Source organism: Alexandromys fortis, unplaced genomic scaffold, assembly GCF_014885135.2.
Source record: "Alexandromys fortis isolate MF-2015 unplaced genomic scaffold, M_Fortis_MF-2015_v1.1 scaffold_121, whole genome shotgun sequence".
Lineage (NCBI taxonomy): Eukaryota > Metazoa > Chordata > Mammalia > Rodentia > Cricetidae > Alexandromys > Alexandromys fortis.
The window spans coordinates 1,183,121-1,196,811 of NW_026068037.1; the positions used below are offsets into that span (position 1 = coordinate 1,183,121).

Consider the following 13,691-nt stretch of genomic DNA (forward strand, 5'->3'; position numbering starts at 1 on the left):
ATCTTCTGACCTCTACCTCCCAGATAGTAGGATGATAGTGCAGGCATGTGACACAGTTGTCTTCCCTTCCACTGGACCCAGAACCTCTTCCTGGCATCTCAGATGCTGCACCATCCTGAAGGTACCTCCTCCTCCCAGAAGGCCCCCCTCATAGCAGCCACACTATCCTGCTTCTCTTTCATTAGTATAGCAAGCTGCAGTGCAATTATCTGTCCAGTTTTCCTTCTCCATGACTAGGCTTTCAACATTTTAAGCATCACCATCAAAGCTTCAATATACCTGTCCAATTATGCATCTCTGATGCATGCCTAGCACCGTGCCAAAGATAAACAAACTCCCCTCGAGGAACGAAATAATTAGATGCCTGTCCCCACAGCAGGTGAGCTCTCAAATACAGCCTATGTACATACAGTGTGTGTTTAAAGGCAAGAGCGAGAGTGCATGTTTCCTAAATCCAAAGAGTTTTGAAAAGCAAAGCAGAGAGGACTCTTCAAGAGTAAAGTTGTCCCTTACTTTGGGGGATGACCCCGGGCTGAGTGTGTCTGTGTAATCCGAAAAGAGATAAATATAGTCTGTAAGCAAGAAGGACAGGGTGGCCAGGAGGGAGGCTCATGCATTCCGTGTGGTGTCCATCCCTCAGGCGTCTGCAAGGATCTATGGTAGCATGCTCCATGCAACGGCCTTCCGGGAAGTCTCTGCAGAATCCGGGCCCTGCTTCCCCTTTAGATAAGCCACTGATATTGGCTGCCCCCTTGTCTTTAGAGCTTGGAAAACTAGATGGCAGATTTTAGCCATTTACACCTGTGTCCTTTCAGCCATGGTCACCGCAGTCAAGCTACCCAAATTCCAGAATGCATTCTTAGGATGGTAAGAACGCAGGTGCCACCTTCTAGGTGGTAAGCCCAGGCATAGTCATCTCTTCAGTTATCCAGTCTTTGAAAACAGTGATTCTCATTTGCCATGTTACACTGATGATTCCAAGTTTCAGACCAGAATCTTCTAGATTCTCTAAGAACATGCCCTCCACATTCTTCCTGCTCCTACAGCCCCTCTCAGGGACAGCCCAGAGTCTGTCCAGCTGATTAGAAGCTCTCCCCAGAGTTACTGTCTCAAGAGTGCCACGAGCACTGTCCTCATAACAAGGAAGGCAGAATCTGGAGAAGGGGCCAGGCTGTGAAGCTTCTCCCTCACTCCAGACCTGAGGCGTGGACGCCTCTGGGGGCGGCAGCCTGAGGATCCCCCAGAAAGCTCCAGTGTGTTGTCTGTGGAGCTAAATCTACTGCACGGAGCACGCAGTGTTACAGTTGAGCAGAGACTGGAGACAGAGGAGATAGAGCTCCATCTCCAGAGCACTGGAGCTGATCTCGGTGGAGTGTGTGGGACAGATGGAGACAGAAGGAGCCATGACTAACGAGGGTGGGGTGCCATGCACATGACCGCATCACCATCCAGACAGTCCTCGTGCTGCTATTTTTAATCACAGGAATCATAAAATAGGTGTCAGATGGGCTGGTCCATTTCCGCAGGCTGAGGACAGGAGAGACAGAGAGGTTCTTTCCAGGGAAGAGAGGTTGCTGCATGAAGGCCATTAAGAATGTGGCTCTCAAAGGCCAGGCTTTGCCTTGAGCCTCACCAGCCCTGAACTGTGTGTTCCTATAACCATAACAACAGACTCCTCATCCCACCCGTTTCAGTCCTGGCCCTGCGAACTTAACAGACATAGATAGAATCTTCTGAATGCAGACTGTGGATCGAACACTGGGGAGTCAGATACAGATACGATCTGTGGTCCTGAAGGAAATTGCACCTCACTGAAAAGGAGCGCCCTGTACCTGACAGTGTCTGCTGGACTGTCGCGGGTGCAAGCCTGTGGCAGGGAGCCTCTGGGAAAGCTTCCAGTGGAGGTGACAGCTAGCTCCGGCTGATTCTTCAAAGATCAGCAGAGGTGTCGGATAAATAGACGAGAAAGAGCCTGGAGGAGGAGGGGAGGAGGAGAATGGCAGATTTCTTTTTCTTTTAATGAAAGAGTTCTGGCCTAGTGTGGGTTCCCAAGCCAGATGAGGGATAATACAGCATTGTCCAAACCTAGGACTTTTCTCAGAGAGCACGACAGGAGTGGGGCTGCTTCCTACTTAAATCAGGCTTAGGCCTACTCAACTCCATAGAGACAAAGGCCACATGATGATAAAGTCAGACAAGCTTCTGTCCTGCCCTGTCTACCTGACAACTAGCCCCTGTCCCCAGAGAACTAGCTTCTTAGCAATCATGTGACTGGAAGTCTGATAGTCTGGCCGATGTGCTTGGAGAGCCCTGTGTGCACCTCTCCTCAGTGCCCCCCCCCCCCGGGAGCTGCAGCACTTCCTCCCTGGACACACACACACACACACACACACTCCAGCTATATAAGCTAGCTCAGCCATTTCAATAAGCTGTCCTCTGAATCCGTCTCCAAGTGTTTCATCCCCATCACCCCATGACCCTGCTCCCTAACTCCTCTGCATGCTGGAACCGCCAGTGCACAAGGGCTGATCAGGGTCAGGGAACCCAAGCCTAGCATGCACTAAGCCCTGAGTGCCTCTCCTAGTGTAAACCAAGTGTAATGGCACACAGCTGTAACCCCAATACTTGAGAGATAGAGGCAGGAAGTCCAGAATACATGGTGATCCTTGGATGTGTAGCATGACCGAGGTCAGCCTGAGCTACGTGAGATCCTGTCTCAAAAGACAAAAGCCTGTAGCCTTCTCCGAAACCTGGCTATAACAGGTTTCCCAGGAACCCAGGTAGATGCCTGCATTGACCACTGCTCTTGGAGGCTGCTCAGGGCGGGAGGCTGCTCAAGGGAGGCTGGCACAGTAGGCCACCCGTCCCTTTGAATGGGCTCCTTCCGGAGGCTGGGTTGAGAGCAGATCCAGGCGGTGAGGGTTGGCCTGCAAGTGGCAGTGGCAAATTGGGGTATTGGAGCTGAACAGGAATAGGGACCTCCCACCTTGGGCTTGGCGGTGAAGCATATAACTAACTCCTGGCTCAGGACCAGGACCCGCTTCACCAGCCACAGGAAGAAAGACTGGATCGTTAAACAGAAGCTAGACGCTAAGAGCAGAACCTTCTAGATTCTGCAGCTTTCATCTGGACTCTAGTTTGTGTTACGAAATGCCTGGAAATTCAAAGAGGAGTTTAACGACCCAGATGGGCCGTAATGGGAAACCAGGAAGAGCTGTGCCACCAGGGGATGGCAGGAAGTAGACCCACAGATGTGCTTGCCATCTGGGCCTTGGAGGCCTGCTTCTCATTTCCTCTGACCAAGCACTTCAGGCCCCACCCCCACCCTTGAGTCCTGTGGCCTCGCAGGCACAGTCTCTGGTCAGGCCCCACCTGTCTGGCCACAGCCTCTCTGCCAAGGCCAGCTCGATGGTCTGAATTGTGATGATGTGACTGAGGTCACCCACTGTGTCTCCAAACAGGGATGAGAGAGGAGATGTCACTGGGACGCCAGGAGGCTTTTGAAATTTTCAAGAGGGACCATGCAGACAGTGTCACCATTGATGACAACAGACAAATTCTCAAGCAGAGGTAAGACCCGGCCAGAAAGCAGCCGCCCACAGGCTTAAGCAGACCAGTCCGGAGACTTCCTATACTATCCTTCTAACTGCTTAGCCTAGTGTCTGCAAGAAAGGTCTAAGGTCTACAATTTTACATTTCCCATGTGCACCCTGACTTACTTCCTGTGTGAGCTTTACCATCCCATAACTACTGGTTAGCCAGGTGTAGGTCAGGATCTGCCCCTGCCAGCATTAGCTCCATGGACAGTGCTCACTTTGTATGTATTCTCACAAGCCTAGCACTTTTAATGTCTTCATCATCTTCAAGGGAGAATTAGGCAATCTGGGGTATGGCTCAGTGGGTAAAGAGCTTGCTGTGTACCCATGGGGATCTGAGGTCCAATCACCAACACCTTGTACTTGTGATCCCAGCACTGGGAAGACAGAAAGAAAAATAAGGTTCTCTGGGGCTTGATGGTAGTCAATCTAATTAAATAAATGAGTTTCAGGTTTAGCTTCTAAAAAAAAAAGTAATAGAAGAACAATGGAATTGGTCTCTAGTCTACACGTACACATTTTTTTATGTATAGACCAAATTGCATTCCTAGGTCCTCCATATTTTTGGTAGAATCAAGAGTTCAAGTAGATGAAAGGCATGGGGAGAGAGATGAAGGTTTAATATAGCTGCTACATGGAGGGATGAGAGACTTGACTGGGAAGGACCAAGGAACAAACCCAGACCGATATAGCTGCTTCCCCAGGGCGGGAGCAGATCTCAGCGCTCTGCAGGAACCAGTAATGCAATTCCTATCCAGAACTCCAGAGAGCAGTCCAGAGAGGTGTGTGCACCTTGTGACCTATCAACTCTATTTTGGGGTAAATCTCTCCCCTGGGCTCCCAGAAGGGCATGTAGAACTTTCATGGCTGCACTGTGGTAGCTGAGATAGTTGAGCATACTCTGGGTTCCGTGCTGAGCTGCTGGTAGGTGATATAACAGAAAGTCCATAGATTAGGAAGCAGTATGGTAGTGGTGGTGGAGTGATGGACTGGCTACTTGCATATCAACAAGAATAGATCTTAAAAGCACAACACTAGGAAGGCACACAGTTCCAAACACTTACAGATGTACTAGCCTGAAACCAGAGACCTTCATACAGAAATAGCCACCTGAGTGTACCCTACAAATGGAGGTCTGCGGTGGGGTGGGAGGGGGAGACAGATGACTCACTGGCTAAGAGTGATTGCTACTTAAGCACAAGGCCTGATTGCAGATCCCAGCGCCCATGTAATGTTCTGGACTTGGTCACATGAGTACCTCTCACTCCAGTGCTGTAGGGTGGAAACATGAAGATTGCTGAAGCTTCCTGGCTACCAGCACAGCTCTATTTCAGGGAGAGATGCTGTCTCAAAGAAATAACATGGAGACTGACTGAGCCGGACACCTGGTGTGCTCCTCTGACCCCACATACACGGGCACTCACGTCCAACATACACACACATGCACACACATACACATAAAGAATAGAAGCAGGAAGTGGGGAACTAAATAGCAATCAATGGCCAAAGTCAGGCGAGGTAGGTGCAGGGTGGGCCTGAGAAGAGCCAAAGACTCTCCTAGAAGCGTGGACATACACTGACTTTGATTTTAGCATTGGAGACCCAAGGGCTTTCAAACCGGCTGATGCTTCTGCTCCCCTGCATGCCACGCATTCCTAATATGGCCAATGAGGTGTGGTAGAGCAGGCTACCTTCCTTGGGTATCTGGAAACAAGATTGTCTGTTGAAATAGGAGCGGCAGGGCGGGCTGTGTCCCCGGCACCCGGCCGCCCGCATGGCTAGCTTATGCCCGAAATAATTACACAGAAACTGTATTCTTTCAAACACTGCCTGGCCCGGCTAGTTCCAGTTTCTTATTGGTTAGCTCTTACATATTGTTCTAACCCATTTCTAATATTCTGTGTAGCCCACGAGCTGACTTACCAGGGAGCATCTTAACCTGCATCTGTCTGGAGCGGGAGAATCATGGCAACTCCTTCACTAAGCTTCTTTCTCCCAGAATTCTCTTCTGTTTTCTCCACCCACCTAAGGGTGGGCCTATCAAGGGGCCTAGGCAGTTTCTTTATTAATAAGAAATCACTCCCACATCAATTGTCAACTAGATGGCAGCTGCTTCCTCCTCTAAGAAAGTTCTCCACCAAGCCTTGAGGCTTCTTTGCCAGCTCACAGTCATGAATTCCTAGTGACCCAAGGAAATACCAAATACAGTTAAGCCTGGATCTGACTCCCCAGATACTCATATAACTAGGTGTGGCCTGAGCATCCTCTTTCTGTAAATGGATTCCACTAACAACCTGACCTGGAAACCAATGGCCCACAGATGTCCAGAGCCTTGGAAGGAGTCCCTTAAAACAATCACTAGAGCTGGGAAGACGGTTCTGCCAGGTAAGTGCTTGCCGTGCAAGCATGGGAGTGTGAGTTCAATCCCCAGACCCCACGTGAACTAAAACAATGATGGTGATGATGATGATAATAATAATAATAATAATAATAAAAATAATAAATAATGAAAGCTGAGCGTGGTGGCGCAGAGGATGATATTTATAATCCCAGAGCTGGGGAGGTGGAGACTGTAGGTTCATGGAGCTTAGTAGCCACTAGCCCAGCTTACTAGGCAAGTTCCATGCCAATGAGAGACCTTATTTCAAAAACCAAGGCGGCAGTGCTAACGAAATGATACCTGAAGCTGTTTCCAGTCCATGCCTGCACACACACACACGCACACACACACACACACACACACACACACACACACACACACACACACTGGTGATATTTGTGCACCCAGATTTAAAAGCCACCAACACAGAAGACATACTTAATTTTTCCTTCTCTGAAGCCATTGTGGCTCCTGGCTGGCTTGAGCTTGCATCTGATGGGGAGGTGGGTCATGGCTTACCAGGAGGAGCATGTGTGGGTCTCTCTGAGACTTCTCCATACAAAACTGTTCTGAATCCAGTCGGCAGAGCTCTGATAACCGAAGCAGCCATCAGAATTTTAGTTGAAGCACATCTTGTTCACCCCTGGTGGCCAGTGCTCTGGTGCTTCCATCTTCTACTTGGCCATTGTGCAAAGGACCTAGCATGCCTCACACGGCGCTCTGAGATAAATCAATAGATCCAGTGGGAAGGGTGGAGACCAGGCAGCTGAGATAAATCAATAGATCCAATGGGAAGGCCAGAGACCAGCCATTCTAAAAGGGTAATTCTACGTCAGTTAAGTTAATATAATCAAAGTCACTAAGGAGCTGCTCCATGCCAAGAGGCCGTGGGGTAGCACCTTGAGCACCACCGTCTCAATGGACCTCCACACTTACTCCCTGTCGCAGAGATTATTCAGTTGGTAGAGATTGTACCAGAAGGGTTCTCTGCAGGAACACAGCAAATGGACTGAACGCATTACCACAAAGGGGAATTGTTAGATTGGGTACCAGATACAGTCTGGGAGTCCAGTGGGGGCCATCTGCACACTGAGGAGGCTGAGAATCCAGTTAACAAAGCCAGGTGACTCAGCAGCCCCGGTCCACGCCCACAGCCTGGAGCTGCCACAGAGTGGTTGGTAGGGCGTCCATGTTGGAGAGCAGAAGAAGCGGGAGTCTAGCGTTATGGACGATTGTCAGTGGCAGCCACACATGCTGCCTTTTTCCAGGACATCTTCAAACCGAGGTCACCTGCTGGAAGATGCTGCCGGCTTGGAGGGAGGGCCTTCCCTCCTCAGTTAGCCTGTCTGGAACTATCCTCACAGCTTACCCAGAGGTGTTGCCTTCCATACTTGTGCATGTACACATCCAGTCACACGCGCAGGTGCCTACAGCAGAGACTGAGGGAAAATATCTTTTTATAAAAACCAGTGTTCCCCAACGGAAGACACAAAAATAAATCCCCAGATGCTCAGAGGAGTGACTTCCCTGGGGCCCTCACATAGAAATACTCAAGTAATCCTGATCCCTTCCAAATATTTGCTCCAGTGCTTCCTGGTGGCAGGGAGGACCCGCATCCGTAAGTGTTGGTCTGAAGAATCCTGCCAGACCAGAGGCCTGGGGTGGGGCTGGCATTCAGTTCCTCCCCCTCCCAGAGCCCTCGCCTTCTAATATCCCAGCGTCCAGGACCCACTGGGCTGGTCTCCACCTTCCTCCGCTGTTTCACATCTGTCAACTCTGGTGGATGGTTTTAGCGTGTCACCCTGTTGAGACTGCATTTGCCTGACACCAAACTAATCTCCTGTAGCCCGCAGCAAGAGACAGTCATCCCGGATGGTGGCATTGTTGGTAGCCGCCGTGATTCTCTCCCTTCCCCAGGGTCTAAGACCTGGTCTGGGGTTTCAGGAGGGCACATGGGTGGCCCCTGTGTCCCATGCTGCCTAGAAGGAGACTGCTCCCTGCTCACCCATACCTTTCTAGCACCCTCTCTCTAGCATGCCTGAGTTGCTGGGTCTGGGGGAGGTTCCATGGCCTGCATGTGCCGGGAGAAATAAGACGTCACATTAGCAGAGCGTTCGCCCTTTGTTGGCCTCCAGCATAGGAACCATTCTTCAGTGGAGGTTTTTCCAGGGGAACAGAATTGTTATACATAATCACTCCATTTTCGAGGCCTGAGTCGACTTCCTACTGTATAATAGGGAGCAAGGTGATGACCCCGTGTTCTGTAAATAATGGGGCCAGGCCAAGCGCGGGGAGCTTTTCTTCTGTGTCAAACTTCTTACAAACCAAACCCTTCAGACACAGAGTCCCCACTGAGTAACAAAAGAGGAAATGAGCAGGGAGACTAACTGCAATTGGAAGTCAAGGCGTTAATAACGTGAGCTAAGTCACTCCACTGGGTCCTTCCAGCATAGAACAGAACAGCAATGTACAAGCCACAGGAGAAGTGCGCTGGGGGAAATCGCGGGCGCCATCTGGAAATGCTACCCGTGACAAATAGGAGCTCCCCTGCTCCTGTTAGACTTCAAGTTTAACCTTTATTATTTTTCCATTTGATTTTTATATTTGCACGTTGTCTGCTGAACTAGAATTATAAACTCTGAGGGCAGAGACTAGATTAGAATCTTCTCAGAACCCCCTGGTTTTTAAAAAGATGCTGGACACAAAAAAATCTCTGCTCAAAGAACTATTTTGTTTGAGAAGGCCTATTTGAAATTGACTTGAGAATTCTTAGCACCCAAGGACACTGTTTAAGATTTGCTGTTGCCTCCAAGAAGTACAGAGCGGTAGGGGAAGTGGCTAAGTCCCTGGCCCTCAGCAGGCTGGAGAGGACGGCAGGAGACAGCGGAAAAGGGCATTGGTTTGTAGAAGAAATGCAAGGGGTGGGCAGGCTGGCTTGTCATCACCTCAAAGCACTTGATGCACAATGTGGAGGTTGGGGTCAGGTCCCTAGCACTTACAGAAAGAAAGCCCAGCATGCAGCTTACCTCTGTAACCCCAACATAGAGGAGGCAGAGCTGGGCAGACCCCTGGAGCTCACCAGGCAGTCAGCCCAGCAAAATCTGTGGGCTCCAGGTTCAGTAAGAGACCCTGTCTCAAAAATTAAGGTGGCGAGTGATTGAGGAAGACACTTACTTGGCATAGACTTCTGGCCTCTACGTGCCAACTGTGCGTGAGGATTCCTGAAAAGAAACTGTCTTCACAGGGAAGTGACAACCAAGGCTTTGGTGATGTGGGGAGGCTGGAATGCTGCAGTGAGAGCAATCTTTAGCCTAACAAACGCCATTGCTTACATGCCTGGGTCAGACCTGCCATCCCGGTAAACAGATAGAAACCGCTCTCCACCAATGGCTGCGTGTCCTCTGGCCTACTCTAACCCACCTCCTTAATGTATCCACCAAATGCCTTGATTTGTAGCTTTCTTTGTCCTGTTATCATTTTTTTTTTAGAAAGTCCATAAAACTGCTTCCATGTTAGAACATAAAACCAGGGGTAACTTTAATCTGTGTTCCCAAGCCACGATCACTCAAGTTTAGCTTCAGAATAAGCCATCTCTTGCCCTAGGTCAGAGTGGTCGCTGTCTGAGTTCCATAGTGATTGGGAGGTGGGGAGTAGCCAGGTGTGGGCCCCTCAGCTGCTTTGCCCTGAGTGAATCATATCTTTGGATACCACGTACCAAGGGCGAGACAGGAGTCTCTCAAGAATGTTCTCAGAAGTCTCATCAGGGTCTGCTTCAGTCACCTCATTCTCCTCATCCCCTCTGACGATGAGAAAGTTGACCATAGTGTTGAAGCCCCTAACGTCCGTCTGCAGCCATCTCTTCTTTTTCTGGAAGGATGACCCTAGACCTGCATTGTCTGTGGGTACTGCTTCCAGGGCATGACCCCAGCTCCTAGCTCAGCATACCCCAGAAGGATCCTGGTGGTGGTCAATATCCATACACAGCACCTGGGGCTTCAGTCCACACTTCCCACCACCATCTGCTGAGCTGATCAAGCCTGGCTTTTACCAGATGCTGTGGCACTGGTTCCTGCAGGGTGACAGGCCCTCACTGAGAAGACGTGAATGATCTATGAGGAGAATCAGGGTGGAGTCCTTGGCCACCCAGCCTTGTAGGAAAATGCAGTTCTCTTCCTTGGAACTCCCTGTCTTAGTCCCAGGCCAAACAGACAGATGCAGAAAACAGCAATGGCAGACTGTCACCACTTTTCCAGCCAGCACGGAGCACTGGAGGTGTCCTGGCCCATACTCCTCCTCACTCATCAGTGCAGTTCTATGCAGATGAAGGAGTTACAGACCACACAATGAAATAACTGAGTTTCTCTGGAACCTGTGAGTTTCGGGGAGGTTGAAAGAGGACAGGGACAGAAGAGATGGTTGAATTAAGATGGACAATAGAAAGCTGAGGTAATAAAATAAGAGGAGTTAGCCTAACAAGCTTGGTTTTATATTGCTTGGAAACTTCTAGAATAAAAAGTTTTCTAAAATTCGGTATATCTTCAAAATCCAGGTCACTCCCAGCTTCCACATGAAGGTGTTTTGACTGCACATTACACATAGATAGACCCCTTCCTAGACAAAGTAAAACTGTGTGGCTATTGGTATCCAAGGTAGAATGTGTACTATGTACATATATTATGTAGTTATTGTTTGTTGTGTTTTGTTGGTAGGGTTTGGTCACCCCTTTACTCTCATGGCTGAAGGGGTGAGAGATCAACTAGTACCTCATGAACTCCTGAGTGGTAGCTCATCCTTGTTGTCCTTGTGGCTGGACTTTGAGTCCCTTAGGAGACACACCTCTCAGTGTGTCTGTTGTAGGTGTCAACTGAGGAAGGAAGACCCCCACTTCTGACTGTGTGGTACCATCCTTTGGACTGGGTTCCTGGACTGACTAAAAATGAAAAGCAAGGCAGCCAGGCATCACAGTCTCTGCTTCATGACACGGCTAACCACCCATGTCATCCTGCTGCCACCATGCCTCCCCACTGAGTGTGATGGCCTTTGTCCCCGCAAGAGCCACCCATTCCCCCATGGTTCACAACTTGTACTCTTTCTACAGTACAAGGTTTGGCTCATCATGGATGTCACATAAAGGTTGGTTAGGAAATGTAGGGGCACCAGGTAGTGGTGCACGCCTTTAATCCCAGTACTCGGGAGGCAGAGGCAGGCGGATCTCTGTGAGTTCGAGGCCAGCCTGGTCTACAGAGCTACACAGAGAAACCCTGTCTCGAAAAACAAAACAGAAAGGAAGGAAGGAAGGAAGGAAGGAAGGAAGGAAGGAAGGAAGGAAGGAAGGAAGGAAGGAAGAAAGAAAATGTAGGGGCACCCTGTCTGCACACCAGCACAACAATCTCGTGGACTAGTATTTACCCACCAAATATAAGAGTTCCTAATGACATAGGGAAGAACTTACAATGCTAAGTGGAAAACTATTGGGGATAAAATCTTACATATTATTTACATTATTATATGTGTATATGTACTTATGCATACATATAACCTCACCCTGTAAAAATGAGCTGGAGAAAAGACAGATCTGCAGTTCAGGGATGTATTTATTTCTGGTTTGGGGGTTATTGTGAATTTTTCTCTTAAACTGTATTTTTAAAATCTGGTTTAATAGTCATCTGTGACAGGAGTCAGCAAACGTTCTCTATAAAGGGTCAAATAGTAGAAGTGTTTTTCGCCACAAGCCACACAGTCCCTGTCACAGCCTCTCCACTCATCTGTGGTAACTTACTTACACGCCACCGTAGATGAAGTGGTGATGAATGGGTGAACACATTCCAATAAAACTTTATTGACAGAACCAGGAAGTAGCCCTGCTTTGTCTCATGACTGGTCGTCGCTGGCTGACCTCTGCTATACTGTTGTGTGTCAAGAAAGCAATGTTATTTAAGAATGCACATGGCTGATGGATCATGGCAGAGAAACCTTATCACCATGTTTCATTATGGTACCCTGGCACTATAAAGCATCAGAAACTGAATTTATTGGTTAACAAATGTAAGAACATTTTAATTGTTATTTTGTGTGTATGGGTGTTTCACCTGCTTAAAGTATATGCACTTCATGCTTGCAATGTACACAGTGCCCCTAGAAGCCAGGAGAGGGTGTTGGATCCCCAGAACTGGAGTCACAGATGGTTGGGAACCACCATGTGGGCACTGCGAGCTTAAGGGGTGCTCTGGACGTGCAGGTGGTGCTTAGCTGCCCAGCATTGCTCTAACTGGAGACTCTCTGTGAGGGAGACTGATAGTTCACAGCAGATGTGGTCACCCACATTCCAGTCTTTCTTGACAAGGCCACCATATCAAGCTCACTTCAGTTTTCCCTTTTCTTTATCACAGCCCTGCAGCCTCTCGGTCGTCTCTTCCTTTTTCAAATGTAACACAGGATGACTAGCAAAAAATAAAAATTCTTTGTTTTTGTTTTTGTCTTTCTCCAGATTTTCTGAAGCAAAGGCTCTGGGAGAAAGTATAAATCAAACAAGAAGTAAAATTGGTAAGCAGAAGGTATTCTGGACGCTTCTTTTACCATTTCCCAGTGGTGGTGCTGTGCCTTCTTCATATAGCCATGAAATCTCGCATGCATTCCTGCCCAGGGAGTCGTGGCTCATACTTAGCAAGGCGCTTTGTGTGTGTCTGTCTTGGGCTGGTACCGGGTGTCTCACTGGCTTGCCATACCCCAGTGAGAGAGATTCGCTTCTGCCTGTGTTACAGCAGTAGCCCAGCCTGTCATAGCCGTGCAGTTACAACAGCACTGTCTCATATTTCCTAGGGTCGTGAAGCACTGCTACACTGCCCAGAGCTGCTGCTGGGCATTTTTGGCACTCGTGTACTTTCAGCACCATCCTTAAAGCCAAAGCCAGGAGCCGGAAAGAGCCAGTGCTCCTCTCCCAGCCGCCGAGCTTCCCCATTATGTGAGCTTGTCTGGAAGGGAGAGCTTAAGGCAACAGGCAAACTAAAAACGCATGCTTTTTCAAAGCAGGAAGAAAATATCTTTTATCCTAAGCTACAAAATACAACCAAGCCCCACCTCTCTGACAGAGCAGCTTCACAGAGGGGACCTTCTGCCTCTGTGCTCCAGAAAGCAACTGTTGCCTGTTTGCAACTGGTCCCTGGGTTCCTTATTGCCCCATCTGTCCCTCAGAAGCCACTTTGAGTGCCCCCTCTGTGACTGTACAAGAAAGAGCTGTGTATCTTAAAGTTGTCTTGATTTTGCATTTCCCTGATCGCTAAGGAAGTTGAGCATGACCTTAAGTGTCTTTTGGCCATTTCAACTTCTTTTGTTGAGAATTCTCTGTTCAGCTCAGTGCCCCATTTTATAATTGGGTTGATTAGCCTTTTACGGTCTAGTTTCTTGAGTTCTTTATATATTTTGGAGATCAGACCTTTGTCAGTTGCGGGGTTGGTGAAGATTTTCTCCCAGTCAGTTGGTTGCCTTTCTGTCTTAGCAACAGTGTCCTTTGCTTTACAGAAGCTTCTCAGTCTCAGGAGGTCCCATTTATTCAATGAAGCCCTTACTGTCTGTGCTGCTGGGGTTATACGTAGGAAGTGGTCTCCTGTGCCCACGCATTGTAGAGTACTTCCCACTTTCTCTTCTATCAAGTTCAGTGTGTTTGGACTGATATTGAGGTCTTTAATCCACTTGGACTTGAGTTTTGTGCATGGTGA

The 13,691-nt window shown here is 48.8% G+C and overlaps 1 protein-coding gene across 2 annotated transcripts in view; it reads left to right on the forward strand.

Moving 5' to 3' along the window:
- The window catches only part of Kif6 (kinesin family member 6), a 307,139-nt gene that overhangs the window by 217,961 nt on the left and 75,487 nt on the right, over positions 1-13,691 (forward strand). For both annotated transcript variants that reach the window (XM_050165072.1, XM_050165073.1), the window contains exons 14-15: positions 3,462-3,570; positions 12,464-12,519. In XM_050165072.1, coding sequence (XP_050021029.1) covers positions 3,462-3,570; positions 12,464-12,519 — 165 coding nt within the window. The remainder of the gene's footprint in view (positions 1-3,461; positions 3,571-12,463; positions 12,520-13,691) is intronic.